This window comes from Salmo salar, chromosome 10 (genome assembly GCF_965601325.2).
Source record: "Salmo salar chromosome 10, fSalSal1, whole genome shotgun sequence".
Lineage (NCBI taxonomy): Eukaryota > Metazoa > Chordata > Actinopteri > Salmoniformes > Salmonidae > Salmo > Salmo salar.
The window spans coordinates 11559655-11577527 of NC_138300.1; the positions used below are offsets into that span (position 1 = coordinate 11559655).

At 41.7% G+C, this 17873-nt stretch overlaps 1 protein-coding gene across 15 annotated transcripts in view; it reads right to left on the reverse strand.

Annotated features, from left to right (window-relative positions):
- Positions 1–314: 314 nt before the first annotated feature.
- LOC106613507 (receptor-type tyrosine-protein phosphatase S) overlaps positions 315–17873 on the reverse strand; it is a 283006-nt gene continuing 265447 nt past the window's right edge. For all 15 annotated transcript variants that reach the window (XM_082956707.1, XM_082956706.1, XM_082956708.1 and 12 more), the window contains 3 exons: positions 15173–15327; positions 5043–5178; positions 315–4414 (listed from right to left, as the gene is read on the reverse strand). In XM_082956707.1, the coding sequence (XP_082812833.1) occupies positions 4346–4414; positions 5043–5178; positions 15173–15327 (360 nt within the window). In that variant the 3' untranslated portion in view covers positions 315–4345. The remainder of the gene's footprint in view (positions 4415–5042; positions 5179–15172; positions 15328–17873) is intronic.

Consider the following 17873-nt stretch of genomic DNA (forward strand, 5'->3'; position numbering starts at 1 on the left):
AAACCATGGGGGTGTCTTAAGCAATCATAAAAATGATTTACAATGATTACAAACACAGCACGGCATAAAGGAACACTGATTATTGATACGATAGCAGGTCTGCATAGAAAAGAAAAGACTGTGCTTTATGTACCATGCACTGTGTCACCTGTAGATTGAGTCTCTCCTTTCAAGCACTATAATTAAGTATTAGTATTTAGTAATCATTTATTAAAATGTGTACCATTACCATACTCAGAATGCCTTACTGACTGCACTTAAACCTGGTTAAAAAGATTGGGCAATATTTGGATGAAAAAAACAACAGAGTACACTTTCAGACAACATTTCTTTAATACAAAGTCAACATATCTACATACACAGTGGGTTTTAAACCAATCATTGTTTCAGTTAGAAGTAACAGTTTGAAAGCGATAGCACTTGGCCCTCATAAAAAGAAAAACTATTTTGCTTGAGTTTGGGTCCTTTATCTTTTTGTTGGCTGTTGTATGTATATGTTCTATTATTTTGTAGTAATTTTTCTATTTCGTTAATTTCCCCCCTCTGTGGAATATTCCAGTAATTTGGCTGCTGTTGTCAAAAGTCTGGCATCTTTACATGAAGTCAAAGAGTAACACGTCACACAAGCTTCCAAAGACGTCCACGGTCTTGGTTTTTGGCATGGGCCCTTAACCAGTCTTTGAATTCAGTCCCAAAAAGTCCTCATTTCAAGATTTAGTTCATATGAAATGGTTAGATTCCCACTGTTCTTTTCTCCTGGTCTTTGCATCACACGGCTCCTTCTCATTTAGTCCTGATTCATTCTGCATCCCGTAACAAAACATGGCAACAACAAAAAAAGGAACACAGTATGGTTCTATACAAGTCTTACGTGAGCAAAACATATTACATCATTTCATGAATCAGGGGCAGTGGTAGTGTAATTCTCTGCCCCTAATGGCTGTGACATCGCACTATGGCCAGTTGCTAAATAGCAAAACTATCTCCTCTTTCTCCCTTTGACTGCCAATGGACTGTCTACTTCTTGGCTTTTTAGGCAGTTGGGAAAACTAGCACTTCTCCTTTTTTGGGAGCTTTTGTTTAGGAAAGGAATAGTCCTTTGGTTGCCATCATTTCCAATGTCTGGAGAAGGAAGCAGTGTTCACTTTGCAAGAAGCCTGTGCTGAGGCAAATGTTATGGGGTCCTCACTGACCTGTCTCATAACAGAGTTAGCTGTGGGTGGCTAGTAGGGGATATTGCTAACATGGCATATATCACAAAGAAACTGGGGACTTAAGAACAGAGAACAGTGGAATACAAATGTTACAAAGGGAGAAAGCACGCTTTACAAACACCAGGAACTTTGCAATGAGTAGAACCTTATATTTGCAGTTCAGTCTTTGATTTGAAGTAAGATAGCATTGTGGGTCAAATTATACAAATACATATAATCTATATATTTGTTTATTTACAGGTATTATATTCTGGATCATAGTTGATATCTAACAAAGGGATAATCATGTTGTGTCTGAAAAGAAAGACCAAATAAAAAGGAGGGAGAAAAGGGACTTCTGAGAAAGAGGGAGATCCTAGTCTGTACACGGTCAAAAAGTACCTTTAGTCTGGCAAATTCATACAAATGTGTAATAATGTGGTTTGCCTCTAATTGAATGCTTTGTATACTATTTAATCTACTATCTATGAAAATAATACTCAAACGAATACTAATAACTACTGTTAATGATAATAATCATTTCAACGACAATTAAAAATGCCATCTCCTTATCGGTACAGGTCTACCGAGTGGTGGGAATTAAAAAGGGTTGTAGGAGCGGCGCTCGGCTAGACACCTCCCCTCATTGTTCCCAGAGAAACAAACAATATTTCCCAAGGTTAAGGTTATGGTTACAAAAAAATATATATATACAAAAATCCATCATAATTTTACATGAGTAATTGAAAGTTTATGGGTAAAAGAAAAACAACTAAATTCATACTAAAGAGTTTGGGTATATTTTTATATTCTGTATTTAAATATATATGTATGTGTGAATGTGCGATATATAAGTATATATGTACACATCCACACAAACACATGTTATACTTAACATTTCTACAGTGAAAAAATAGAATGTATTTTAACATAATATGAACAAATAAGCATTTATTTCTTACTGCTAATTAAAAAATGTGATACAATATCTCTGTTAAAAAAACTAAACAAAAACTAAAATAAAAGTCAGCTATGTAAAGTAAAATAACAAGAGTCATCATAATACAACATTAATGTTTCCATAATGTTACAATAACAATAAGGCTTTTTTGGAAATCAGAAAGACTACACACAGTTCCTTTCATCACTCTGTTAGTGTACATACCAATCGAAAACCCTTCACAGAAGCCAATGTAAAAGTATACTCCTGGGTATACCAAAGCACTGACCTCTGATAAAAAAATGAAATTGGGGGCTTTGAGGGCTTGTTTTTAATCAGACACATGTACATAGTGCGTAGAATCGGCCCTGCTATCGTTTAGGTTTCAAGTTTGGTGATGTGCAATTTATTTGTATCGTGGCTATAACTTTCACATCACGACATCCCAATCCAACATGGCCACCTCTTCCGCAGTCAACTTCAGTGGCCTTTGGCCTATAGGTGGAAGGGAAAAGACTGGAACCTTTCTCTGGGTTATCAACTCAGTTCCTCACAACTTTTAACTACTTTCCTTCCACTCTTAGTACCATAACTGCAAGAGGACTAGTTTCTCGCTAAGCTTGGGACTAAAATGTCTAGTGAGAGATGGAGGGGGGGGGGGGGGGGGGACAACAACATGTGGATGCGCTTTCAGTCGCAGCCGCCTGGGTGAGAACTGCCACGACCAGACCAGGCACCTCCGTTGTCATCCCATACCATAGAGTCACACTTACAGCATACAGGAGAATAAGCAGCATGTTTGGTATCGACAGAAAACCCCAGAAATACAAGTAATTGTAAGACAAAGTAACACATGATTACAATGGGTTGTTGGTCACTGTACACGTTTGCGGAGAGCCCAGTTGCCGCCATTCACCATTCATTCCCGACCTCATGTGGTGATTTCACTCGTTGTAGCCTAAAGGCTGCCTGAGCTCACCATTCAAAATGGTGGACGCTGCACCAGTAACTCATGGCACAACTAGTCCTGAACGAAGAGTGATCGTAAAAAGTCATGGGACATGGTTGTCATTTCTCTGGTCTTGCAAGAGCAGTCATTTACCCAGTGTCCTTGGTGACTGAGGCTAAGAGAGATATATCAGTGGTTACTGTATAAACATGTGGGGTTTGTTCTCAACAGCACCAAAAAAAACGGTCCACAAGTCAAGTGCTGGAGAAACTGACACAGTAAATTGAATTGGCGTTTGACAAAATCCACCTATGGTAGTCACTTTAAGACACCGTCCTCACTTTCACCCAGACTATTCTTTACTGCAGAGGCTCCTCTTATCCCAAAGAGTTGAAGGGATATAGGGATGCCCTTTGTGGGTATGATGGAGACTTGAAGAGTTGCGAGTTTGAAAGGTCATACCAGAACTATGGGCAGTCGAAGTTCTCTTGCTAGAAAGAGATGAGAGTGGTAGGGGGTACCGAATGGGGGTTGACTTCTCTTGCCAGTAGCTTAGCGTTATAACTCAGTGTGTTAGTCTCATCATCGGTGTCCGACGTTTTGGGGGACAATCATCTGTGTACACAGGCAACCACAGTTAGGCCATCAAAAGTGTTAATAAACAATTAGAAACTCTGAACCTCTGCCCTAACATGTTAAAAAATAAGACTGCTTCCCTCATCCAAGCTACATCCAGTCCACCCTTTTCTCAGTTTCTCAATTCTTTAGCTTTTTTTTTTTTACCTCAGTCGCGTTCACCTAGTCACTTTTCCTTCATTCACTGTTATCTTTGTATTGTTTGTACGTAGTTATTTTTTTAATAGATGTCCACAAAATGTTTACAATGTCAACCGCCACATCTGAACACTTGAGGTAAGGTTAGCAGTCTGACACTTTTGATTATTCCCACCCCACAGCTTGAGCCACCACTTCTGGTTCCTTTCTCCCGAGCGAGGGGCATCAGTTGGTTTTGCTGACGGAATCGTTTACACTTTCCTCACCGGCATCAAAGTCCATTAGGTCCAATTGGAATTGCACTATTGTTTGTGTTTTAAATGGATTTCTTTACAACAACAAAAATCTACAATTATTTCGCTTTCCTGTTGGTTGAATTTTGTTTTCTGTTTGTTGTTGTTGTTTTTGTTGTCATTTCAAATTTCAAGCAAGTTTCTATGGCTCAGGAGACTGTTGAGGGGAAAACGGTTCGGGGGACGAGATGGCTTTTTACGTTGCATAGTGATCAAAGCTTCCTAGGTACTCCAGACCCGCCTGGTAGGAAAACTGATATTCATCCTGCATAGACAAAAGACAAAATATGAAACGTTAATATCACGTTGTGATAGCAGCAAAAAAGAGAATAATCCACTGTTCAGTGTAATACTACAAAGCCAGCAGCTCTAAGACTTACAGACTGTACCAATGCTAACACAATTCTGATGCGTATTCTTAGCACCCATGGCCAAACTACATAAAAAAAAACACAAGGACCACAACATTCACAAAGGCCTGTGGGTCTAGAGCAGAGACGTCAAACTCTTTTTCCTGCGGCCTGCATTTGGCCTTCACCGAGGTCCGGAGGTTGCACTTAAAATGTATTAAAATTCATGCCGTCAAAAATGAGCAAAAAATAGTTCTCTTTCTATCACTTTTGGAATTTTTCGATGCTCCCTGACTTTCTAGCTTTCATTTTGATAACTGTTAGCAAGCTGGGCAGAGTGAGGAGACTATAACTCTAGGTCCATTATCACTTCTACACAGTTTCAACTTTGCTTTTAGTCATTTAAATGTCGATTGAGATCCTTTTTCATGAAACCTTTATTTAAATAAAATAAAAAATGACTCAAACCACCCACAGGTCGGATTGAATAGGCTCACCCTAGGGCCTTGAGTTTCACACATGTGGTCTAGAGTGACCTCTCACCTCTGTCTGCACCATTGCCGGCCTCTGTGTCCGCAGCATCTTGACCGTTTGGAAGATGTCCACCACGCCTTCGTAGCGCATCCTCTCTAGTACGATGCTGAGAGTGATGAAAACACCGGTCCGGCCAACTCCCGCACTGGAAAAACGACAACACACAACAGATGAAGTCAAACTATTACACCAAGAGCTCCATCTTGCGTACATTTTTTAAGTTGTCTAAAGTGTATTGGCTGGTTTAAAGCTAGAGTCCTTTATTGAAACAATACCAAAGCATTCACTCCGTCTCTGTTTTGGTAAAAAGCTGAGGGATGGGCCTGGAGAAATGTAACCACTCTCAAATTCATAGAGAGAGCCATGGATGCAAGGACTGACCAATCCATGATATTAAAATTGTAGGTTGAACCATGTTTTGAGGCTAGTTTACATTTACATGATTTATAAACATTGGAGTAAAACAAGCGTATATTTTGGATTCTGACGGAGTACGACAGTTGAACTAAGCTCATGAGGCATGCATAAGTTATGTTCTTCAAGAATCAAATCAGTATATATCATTCATTTATATGTAAAAATGTTTTTAAAAAAATGTATACAGCAACTTCGGCTTTAAAATGAAGCCCGAAATCCTAGACTTAAAAAGTATGAATGAATGGAGAATCTCCATTGAACATCATTCTTAGTCGAGGGCTAGATTTATTCATCTGTGTCCAGGAAACCAGCCCTAAATATGGGTCTAGGGAAATCATGTTCTAGTAACAGCTATTATGTGTCCATTTGGTCCACTCTGTGTTCTTGCTTCTGTCCCTGGATACCAGTCATCATCAGGCCGTCGCTAGACAGTTTAACGTCTGGCTTTAAAACGATCATGTGAGAGATAATCTTGATGTGAGGAACGTACACATTCCACTTTGATGCCCGCCCACACAACACGAACACAGACACACACGCTCGCGCACACATGCACGTACACAATCTCGAAAGCATTCGTGCACACACACACGAACACACACCCGCATATGAGGATGCACGCACGCACACAAGTACACAATGTGGAACACACACGAATGCATACATGGTCGCACGTACAGTTGAAGTCAGAAGTTTACATACACTTAGGTTGTTTTTCAACCACTCCACAAATTTCTTGTTAACAGACTATACTTTTGGCAAGTCGGTTAGGACATCTACTTTGTGCATGACACAAGTAATTTTTGCAAAAATTGTTTACAGCCAGATTATTTCACTTATAATTCACTGTATCACAATTCCAGTGGGTCAGAAGCTTACATACACTAAGTTGACTGTGCCTTTAAACAGCTTGGAAAATTCCAGAAAATTATGTTATGGCTTTAGAAGCTTCTGATAGGCTAATTGACATAATTTGAGTCAATTGGAGGTGTACCTGTGGATGTATTTCAAGGCCTACCTTCAAACTCAGTGCCTCTTTGCTTGACATCATGGGAAAATCTAAAGAAATCAGCCAAGACCTCAGAAAACAAAGTCTGGTTCATCCTTGGGAGCAATTTCCAAACGCCTGAAGGTACCACGTTCATCTGTACAAACAATAGTATGCAAGTATAAACATGAGTTCTGTCTCCTAGAGATGAACGTACTTTGGTGTGAAAAGTGCAAATCAATCCCAGAACAACAGCAAAGGACCATGTGAAGATGCTGGAGGAAACGGGTACAGAAGTATCCATATCCACAGTAAAACGAGTCCTATATCGACATAACCTAAAAGGCCGCTCAGCAAGGAAGAAGCCACTGCTCCAAAACCGCCATAAAAAAGCCAGACTACGGTTTGCAACTGCACATGGTGACAAAGATCGTACTTTTTGGAGAAATGTCCTCTGGTCAGATGAACCAAAAATAGAACTGTTTGGCCGTAATGACCATCATTATGTTTGGAGGAAAAAGGGGGAGTCTTGCGAGCCGAAGAACACCATCCCAGCCGTGAAACACGGGGGTGGCAGCATCATGTTGTGGGGGTGCTTTGCTGCAGGATGGACTGGTGCACTTCACAAAATAGATGGCATCAAAATTATGTGGATATATTGAAGCAACATCTCAAGACATCAGTCAGGAAGTTAAAGCTTGGTCGCAAATGGGTCTTCCAAATGGACAACGACCCTAAGCATACTTCCAAAGTTGTGGCAAAATGGCTTAAGGACAACAAAGTCAAAGTATTGGAGTGGCCATCACAAAGCCCTGACCTCAAATCCTATAGAAAATGTGTGGGCAGAACTGAAAAAGCATGTGTGAGCAAGGAGGCCTACAAACCTGACTCAGTCATACCAGCTCTGTCAGGAGGAATGGGTCAAAATTCCCCCAACTTATTGTGGGAAGCTTGTGGAAGACTACCAGAAACACTTGACCCAAGTTAATCATTTTAAAGGCAATGCTACCAAATGCTAATTGAGTGTATGTAAACTTCTGACCCACTGGGAATGTGATGAAAGAAATAAAAGCTGAAATAAATCATTCTCTCTGCTATTATTCTGACATTTCACATTCTTAAAATAAAGTGGTGATCCTAACTGACCTAAGACAGGGAATTTTTACTAGGATTAAATGTCAGGAATTGTGAAAAACTGAGTTTAAACGTATTTGGCTAAGGTGTATGTAAACTTCCGACTTCAACTGTATGTAGACAATAAGAAACGCATGCGTACACACACACACGGACACGCACCCACATATGAGCACGCACACACACACATACACACACTTTGCATCATTAAGCCCCCATTGAAAACCTTTCCTTGCGACAGTCCCCAGAAATAGGGCGAGTCTTAACTCTGATCCTGAAATACTTGAGGGCTGTCTCCGTAAGCTACTTTGGTGTGAAATGACTTCCACTTTACCAATGGAACAATAATTGATTTGACAACAGATTTATTTTTCTCTCTTACCCGCCCCATGACAGTTTCTGTAAGGTTACAATGCTTTTTTTTTACCAAAGATAACTTTGACCATTTTCTACCTCGAAAACTTCTGACATTAGATTGACCGAACAAGACACTATGTGGACACTATGTCACCACAAAGTCTACCCCCTTCTGTCCTTTCACCCCCCCTCCTCCATTCCTACACACCAACCCCATCCTCTCCTGGAGTGTGAAGAAAGCTCTTCCTGGGGAGCTAGTCACAGCTTGTCATATGGCTCTTAAACTCCATCAAACCCTTTTATAAATAGATAGACTTCCAAATCTAACCGCCGTGGAAAGCAGCATTGAATGAGAGGATTTACACTCCCATTCACAGAAAGTAATCAGGCAATTAATGACAAAAAATGCGTGGCTCTATTAGATAGGAATTGGGGAGGCAGTAGAATAGAGAGAGAGATAGAGAGAGAGAGAGTTGTTTGTTTATTTGGATCCCCATTAGCTTTTGCAGAGACAGCAGTTATTCTTCCTGGGGTTCACAAAAAACATGAAACATGACAAGTAAGAAAATAAATAATAACAATACAACTAAATACTGTACATAACACGTGTGTTAGAGTGTGTATGTGTCCCATCAAAGTCCCCGCCGTTCCATGAAATGTTGTTTCATCTTTTTAAGGTCATTTTGCTGTTTGCGTGAGTAAGTGGAGATGGAAGGAAGTTCTGTGTAATCATGGCTCTGGGGATTTGGGGACTGTGAAGAAACCCTTGGTGGCATGTCTTCTTGGGTATGTATGGGTGTCTGACCTGAATGTAAAAACTAGAAGAGAAGCAGTTATTCTCTCATCAATCCACAACCAGGAAATATGTTGTTGATGTAAGTTCTGTGTGTGTGCAGTTAAGGGCAAGGCGTGCTGCTCTGTTTTGAGCCAGCTGCAACTTTGCAAGGTTTTTCTGTGATGCACTTGACCATATTACCGGACAATAATCAAGATGGGACAAGACCAGAGCCTGAACAACTAGTGCAGTTGTTCAGGCTCTAGTGCTTAGCAAAACATGCTAAGGGGTTGGGTTAAATGCAGAAGACACAATTCAGTTGAAGGCATTCAGTTGTGCAACTGACTAGGTGTCCCCCTTTCCCTTTTCTTCACAACAACTTTAGCAATATGACTTGACCATGATAATTGACCATCCAGCTTCCTCAACTTGCTCAATGGTCACACCCTTTATACACAACTCCAGTTGAGGTTTAGGTCATAGAGAATGTGTTCAACCAAATGAAATGTTTTTAGTTTTAGATGTATTTAAGACCAGTTTATTATTAAATCACCTATTCAGATACTGACTGTAACTCTCAGTGAGCTTTCAGTGAGCTCACTGGCTTTGGGTGCTGACAGGTTGAGTGTGAAATCATCCGCATACATAGTAATTCTAGCTTTGTGTAAGGGCAAATCATTTGTAAAAATAGAGAAGAGTAACGGCATAAGGCAGCTGCCCTGAGGGACACTGCACTGTACATATCTGATGTTAGAGAAGCTTCCACTGAAGAACACTCTCTGGGTTCTATTGATTCGGGAAGATTGAGTAAAGTGAAGGTGAAAATGCAAGGCATTAGGAAAATATGTGGAGGAATAAAAGATAAAGGAAGAAAGAGGGGGATAGAAAGGAAGAAAGTGAGAGAAAGAAAATAATTCTGTACCATCTTTTGATTTGACACAGTGTGAGTAGTTGGTATTTGGTATTTTATTAGGATCCCCATTTGTTGTTGCAAAAGCAGCAGCTACTCTTCCTGGGGTCCAAACAAAACATGGAACATAATACAGAACATCAATAGACAAGAACAGTTCAAAGACAGAACTACATACATTTTTTAAAGGCACACGTAGCCTACATATCAATTCATACACACAAACTATCTAGGTCAAATAGGGGAGAGGTGTTGTACCATGAGGTGTTGCTTTATCTGTTTTTTGAAACCAGGTTTGCTGTTTACTTGAGCAATATGAGATGGAAGGAAGTTCCATGCAATAAGGGCTCTATATAATACTGTACGCTTTCTTGAATTTGTTCTGGATTTGGGGACTGTGAAAAGACCCCTGGTGGCATGTCTGGTGGGATAAGTGTGTGTGTCAGAGCTGTGTGTAAGTTGACTATGCAAACAATTTGGGATTTTAAACACATTGTTTCTTATAAAAAGTTTACAATCTAAAGTAACACCAAGTAATTTAGCTTCCTCAACTTGTTCAACAGCCACACCATTCATTATCAGATTCAGCTGAGGTCTAGAACTTAAGGAATGACTTGTACCAAATACAATGCTCTTAGTTTTAGAGATGTTCAGGACCAGTTTATTACTGGCCGCCCATTCCAAAACAGACAGCAACTCATTGTTAAGGGTTTCAGTGTCTTCAATAGCTATGGTTGCCAATGCGTATATGGTTGAATCATCAGCATACATGGACACACATGCTTTGTTTAATGTCAGTGGCAGTTCGTTGGTAAAAATAGAAAAGAGTAGAGGGCCTAGAGAGCTGCCCTGCGGTACACCACACTTTACATGTTTGACATTAGAGAAGCTTCTATTAAAGAAAACCCTTTGAGTTATATTAGATAGATAGCTCTGAATCCACAATATGGCAGAGGTTGAAAAGCCATAACACAAGTTTTTTCATCTAACAGTACAGCTCCCACAATTGTCTTATTATCAATTTCTTTCAACCAATCATCAGTAATTTGTGTCCGTGCAGTACATGTTGAGTGCTTTTCTCTATAAGCATGCTGAAAGTAATTTGTTTACAGAGAAATAGCATTGTATTTGGTCAAACAATTTTTTCCAACGGTTTGCTAATAGCTGGCAGCAAGCTTATAGGTCTGCTGTTAGAACCAGTAAAGGCCGCTTTACCACCCTTGAGTAGTGGAGTTACTTTGGCTTCCCTCCAGGCCTGAGAACAAAGACTTTCCTCAGATTAAAAATATGAAAGATAGGAGTGGCTATAGAGTCTGCTACCATCCTCAGTAGATTTCCATCTAAATTGTCAATGCCAGGAGGTTTGTCATTATTGATCGATTACAATCATTTCCCCACCTCTCCCACACTAACTTTACAAAATTCTAACTCGCAATGCTTTTCTTTATTTGTCATCATTATTAGTTTTTTTATGCATGACTACAATTGCTCCCTGTTCGTTGTTGGCATTTCCTGCCTAAGTTTGCCCACTTTGCCAATAAAATAATAATTAAAATAATTGGCAACATCAAATGGTTTTGTGATGAATAAGCCATCTGATTCAATGAAAGATGGAGTTGAAATTGTCTTTCTGCCCATAATTTCATTTAAAGTACTCCAAAGTTGTATATAATTGATCTTGGCTTCATAATACAGTTTCTTCTTCTTTTTGTTGAATTTAGTCACATAATTTCTCAATTTGCAGTAAGTAAGCCAGTCAGATGTGCAGCCAGAATTATTAACCACTCCTTTTGCCCCATCTCTTTCAACCATACAGCTTTTCATTTCCTCATCAATCCATGGAGTCTTAACAGTTCTAACAGTCAGTTTCTTAACAGGTGCATGTTTATCAATAATTGGAAGCAGCAAATTCATAAATTCATCAAGTGCAGCGTCTGGATGCTCCTCATTAATCACATTAGACCAACAAATGTTTTTAACATCATCCACATAAGAGTCACAGCAAAATGTTTTATGATCTCTTATACACTATTTTAGGCCCAGCTGTAGGAACTTTGGCTTTCCTGGATATAGCCAGTATATTGTGATCACTGCATCCAATGGGCACGGATACAGCTTTAGAACAAAGTTCTCCCGTATTAGTAAAAATGTGATCGATACATGTGGATGATCTTGTTCCAGTAGTGTTTGTAAAAACCCTGGTAGGTTGATTAATAACCTGAACCAGATTACAGGCACTGGTTACAGTAAGAAGCTTCCTCTTGAGCGGACGGCTTGATGAAAACCAGTCAATATTCAGGTCCCCAAGAAAGTCGACCTCTCTGTTTACATCCCATACTGTACACTATCAATCATTTCACACATATTATTTAGATACTGACTGTTAGCACTTGCTGGCCTATAGCAACACCCCAAAAGAAAAGGCTTTAGATGTGCCAAGTGAACCTGCAACCACAACACTTTAACACTTGACATAAGATCTTCTCCAAGCATTACAGGGATATGGCTCTGAATATATACAGCAACACCTCCCCCTTAAGCATTTCTGTCTCTTCTATAAATGTTATGTCCTTGTATTGCTACTGCTGTATCATCAAATGAATTATCTAAGTGAGTCTCAGAAATGGCTAATATATGAATGTTATCTGATGTTAGCAAGTTATTGATTTCATGAACCTTATTTCTAAGGCTACATATATTAATATGGGATATTTTCAGCCCTTTCCTGGGTAGCTTATCAGAGAAAAAACATAATACTGAAAAGAGCAAACAAAGCAAGAGAAAAAATAGACATTCAGCAGTGAATTAATCAATTGGTGTGTGTGTGTGTGTGCAGCGGGGTTGAAGCTACGAACCCATAGGCTTGGCTCTCTCATCCCTTCCAGGCTTCTGGGAGGGAGGGTGGACAATGAGCCTGTCATAGCAGATGTAAGCAATGTCCCCACCGGCTCTGGCATCTTTCATGGCTGGGATCAGTTCTTTCCTCTTCTGGTGCACAGCTTAAGGATAGTCCTCGTTGAGGAAGATATAAGTTCCTCTCAAGTTCTTGGGTCTTTCCAGAACATCTACCTTGTCCTTGAACCTCAGGAACTTGACCACTATTGGCCTGGGCCTATCACCTGGGCTGGTGGTGGGTTTTCCAGTCCTGTGGGCGCGCTCCACCTCAATCTTCCTGTGGTCCATCTTCAATTTCTCAGTGATCATTTCCCTCACTTTGTCCTCAGACTCCGCCCAGGTCTCATGTGGAGATTCTGCAATTCCGTCCACAACCAGGTTGTTCCGCCTTGATTGTCCCTCGAGATAGTCTGATTTATCTGTCATTGTTAACATGGGCTCACACACGACTGATGTCCTCTCTCAATGACTTACAGATTGCTGGCATCTTGCCGTTCTCCAGTTTCAACTCCTCGAGCTGACCCTGGGAGAACTGCAAACTGTTCTTCAGGTCCTGGACCTCTCTGGTCAGGTCGTCCATTCTTTTATTAGTAGAATCCACAAGTATTTGGACAAAACACTTGAAGCTATTTTCTTGTTGTTGTAACAACTGCTTGTAGGCCTCTTTTTGTTTGGTTGAAAGATCCTGTACCTGTGATGGTACTCCCACCGGCTTTGGTCTTTGTCATGGTAGCTAGCAACGTAGGTTTCGCTGTTACTCCTCGCAGTTCCAGACAGGGTAAGTCACGGGGAAGATTGAAAACAACAAACAGCAGGGATGTAGACAGCCACAAACCCGGGACAATCCGAGGTCCCAGCCACAATGGCTAACCGCGTTGCGGGCTGCGTTCAAGAAAACCCGCTATCTTGATATGCAGCTAGCCAGCAGCTAGGCTAGCTGTGACGCCAAATAGCTCCTCAGACCCGTAATTGGTCGGTATAATCACTGGAAAGAGACAAGCAGTCCCAGCAACTGATGCCAACTGCGTCGCAGGATCCAAACTAAGAAGCTGGCTAGCTACCAAGAACTTTCCAGTACACTTTCAAACAACAAACCTTCCAAACAAACAAAGCCAAGCTCTTCTGCATTCAACAGGAAGTGATGTGAAAATCGGTTGGAAAGAGACAGAAACACACAAAGAGCAGGAAGGTAGGGAGAGAAGGATGACGAGAGGACACTAGGATAACAAAGGAGGGAACCTACACAGTCCAGACAGACAGACACTCCAGGCAGACAGACAGTAGCTGAGCCCAATTCTCAGTGTTGGGCTTCCGGAGCATTCCGAGAAGAGCAACGGGGGGAGGGGGCATCCCTGACTCGTTCCTACTTCCCAGCATGCATTGGGTCAGAACTGAGACGATTTCCAAGGTGTTAGAGTAGTTCTGCAATAACACTCCCGGGCCTGTGCTCAAAATGCCAGGTGAAGACAATGCTCTCACTGTATGTGTCCCAAATGGCACCATAGGGCTCTGGTCAAAAGAAGTTCACTATATAGGGAATAGGGTGCCATTTGGGACGTAACCACTGAGCCCTCGCTTTCCTGAGCCGCTGCATTAGCTGTGCCTCCTCTACCAGGCTGCTGGGCTAAATCCTTTCATCAAGAGAGGATAACTCAGCTTTATTGCAGGTCCTAAGACACAGCCCTCTCTCTTAAAGGGTATATGCAATGTCTGGCGGTGATATCATATTTTCCCCATGGGAGTATGGTGGTGAAATTCTGGTGACATAATAATGATGGCCATACAGGTAGATCTAGTGTATAGATAGATCTCATGTTAGCCTGGTCCTAGATCTGTTTATGCAACCAAAGAAGTTGGCTAAACAGTACAAACAGATCTGGGACCAGGCTAGTGTTTGGTGGCTTTGCGAAGGAAAGTGTTGTTTCAATACAATGATGAAACTTTGCAAGTTAGCAGCGTGCAGGGACTACTTTTCTTAACCATAAACATACTAAGTAACACATTTCAGTGGTCGCCACACAAATATTTTTGAATATGCTTGCCAAATTAATGACAAAGGTTACCTTGGAATAAAGAAAACACAATGTGATAAAAATGTATCGCACAGTGAATCGTAAAATAAAAATGGCCGAATTATTTTGTGTGCCTCCCATTTACAAATGCCAGGCTGCCGCTCCGTGTGATCAATTATGAATGAGCCGAGCCTTAGGCGTTGTAATGCCAGCCCACTGCAGTGGCAGTAAGGAGAGAGAGAGAGAGAGCGAGAGAAAGAGAGAGAGATTGATAAGAGAGTGAGAGAGAGATTTATAAAGAATGAGAGAGAGAGAGAGAGTGAGAGAGAGATTTATAAAGAATGAGAGAGAGAGAGAGAGAGAGAGAGAGAGAGACATGCATCATGTCTGTGGAGGACATTAAGACTAGCACCACGGGAGGCTGGTTGTAATCCCCTTAGCAACACAATGTATCAGCCCGGCAGTCGGACACCCACACACCTATAACACAGGATACTGTGTTATATGCTGACATTGTTAGGTACAAATAATGGTGTTGGTCTGAATGCTAAAGAACACCACTGACACATGTCTCACACCTACACGCAGGCCCGTGTGCGCATGGAGACACACGCAGACACGCGCACACAAACACACACACAGGGCCCTTACCTGCAGTGGACAGAGATGGGTCCGTCCTGGCCGAACTGCTCCTTCGTTTTGTGCACCTGGCCTATGAAGTCTATGAAGCCCTCCCCTGACTTGGGCACTCCCTGCTCCGGCCAATCAGTGAACTGGAACTGCCGCACTGTCCTGGACTGCCCGTCCTGAGAAAGGGAAAGAGAGGAAGGATGGATGGAAAGGGTAAGCGATAAGGAAGAGAGGGATGGAGGGAAGGAGAAAGAGGAGGATTGAGAAAACGGAAAAGGGGAGGATGTAAGGGGAGAGAATGGATTGGTCAGTAATAACAAAGATCCTTCAATTTACGCCCTCTGTGCCACAGACTCTCTCATTGTCCACTATGATGACCACGTACCAAGCAAATAAACGGATTCAGGAACGGTAACAATAACTGTTTCACTACACACCCCAGAGAGAAACTTGATCTGGGGTCAGCGAACCGCCAAGTCCCAACGCTGTCCCGATCTGTGTCTAGTAGACTGCTCAATAACAACAACTGGTCCAGTTCAACTTCGCCCTCATACAACACCACAATGACCTGTCTCCCCTGACGTCCATCTGACAGTCTATCAGTTCTCTTTTTCTCTCTAACTATTTTCTCCCTTTCTCTCCCTCTCTCACAGTCTTTCCTTTCTTTCACTTCGTCTCTCTCTCTCTCTGCCTCTCTCTCTCTCTGCCTCTCTCTCTCTCTCTGCCCCTCTCTCTCTCTCTCTGCCTCTCTCTCTCTGCCTCTCTCTCTCTGCCTCTCTCTCTCTGCCTCTCTCTCTCTGCCTCTCTCTCTCTGCCTCTTTCATTTTAGCTTGTCATTTCTTCGGTGGAGTAAGTCCCGGTTAGAGGAAATCAATAGGGCATTTGGCGTGACAAGTGTCTTCTTCTAAACATTGTGTTAAACGGGGTAATCCTGGATGGAGGACTGATGGATGGAGGGACCTGACATGCAAAAAACGACATGCAACCAGGAAGGGAGGAAGACCAATTTGGGGTGGCCACCCACATCGGTGCGGACTGGACTTATACTAATCGAGAAAATTGCTTTATTTGAATCTCTGCCGAAGGGTAGTCAATTATGGTGGTGTCTTAATCTCAGTAGTCGACTGGAAGAGAAAGGAAACGGTCTCTGAATTTGAATTTGGCAACTGAGGCTGAGGATACAATACAGAACCAAAGGCTACGTCCTTATACTCCTCAAACACTCCCTAGTCCTTAGCCTTGTCTTCTTCCTTGATGACCACTGATCATTGAACAGAGTTGATAGGGTTCCACTATGCTGCTTATACCTATCAAGTGATTTCAGGTCCATTGTCAGGAAAGGAGACAAGGAAAAAAGGAAAGGAGAGGAGGCTGGCTGTATGTTTAATTGGAACCTAGCCCTACTACACTGAACAAAAATAAAAACGCAACATGTAAAGTGTTGGTCCCATGTTTCATGAGCTGAAATAAAAGATTCCTGAAATTTTCCTTTGCCAAGATAATCCATCCACAAACAGCATCATCGTTGCACAGGTGCACCTTGTGCTGGGGACAATAAAAGGCCACTCTAAAATGTGCAGTTTTGTCAATTTGGCAGTAGGTCCAAACAGCCTCACAACCACAGACCACGTGCATGGGTTTGTATGGGCGAGCGGTTTACTGATGCCAGCGTTGTGAACAGAGTGCCCCATGGTGGCGGTGGGGTTATGGTATGGGAAGGCATAAGCTATAGACAACGAACACAATTGCATTTTAGTGATGGCATTTTGAACGCACAGAGATACCGTGATGAGATCCTGAGGCCCATTGACATGCCATTCATTCTCCACCATCACCTCATGTTTCAGCATGATAATGTACAGCCCCATGTCGCAAGGCTCTACACAATTCCTGGAATTTGAAAATGTCTCAGTTCTTTCATGGCCTGCATAATCACCAGAGATGTCACCCATTGGGAATGTCTGGGATGCTCTGGATCGACATTTACGACAGCGTGTTCCAGTTCCCGCCAATTTCCAGCAACTTCGCACAGCCATTGAAGAGAACATTCCAAAGGCCACAATCAGCAGCCTGATCAACTCTACGCGAAGGAGATGTGTCGGGCTGCATGAGGCAAACGATGGTCACAAATGGTGGACTGGTTTTGTGATCTACGCCCCTATCTTTTTTTTGAAGGTACTGTATCTGTGACCAACAGATGCATACCTGTATTCCAAGTCATGTGAAATGCATAGATTAGGGCCTAATGAATTTATTTCAATTGACTGACTTCCTTATATGATCTGTAACACAGTAAAATCTTTGAAATTGTTGCATGGTGCGTTTATATTTAGAGTCCCAAGCAAAAAGGCTAAGAAATCCTAATACTCTCCAAAACACTCCCTAGTCCCTAGCCTTGTCTCATTTCCTTGACGACTATTCTTCAGACTCATCAGTGTAAAAGTGTCTTTAATTTGACTGTCACAAGCCACTGTTTTCTCTTATCTCTCGCTTACCATTCTGTCGCCTTTCTTTACCTTTGTTTTTTCCTTTAAACCTCATTTGAAAACATTTTGCCTCCCCGCGCGGATTAAAAGTGAAGGAGGAGAAAAACCAACAACAACACAATTAATGAAGCGCGCAGAGACAAATCTAAATAAATAAATTTAACACACAACCTTAGGGTTCTGCGCACTGTGTCAAATTGTGTGATTAAATACGTGACTGCCTCGCTAGCAGAGAC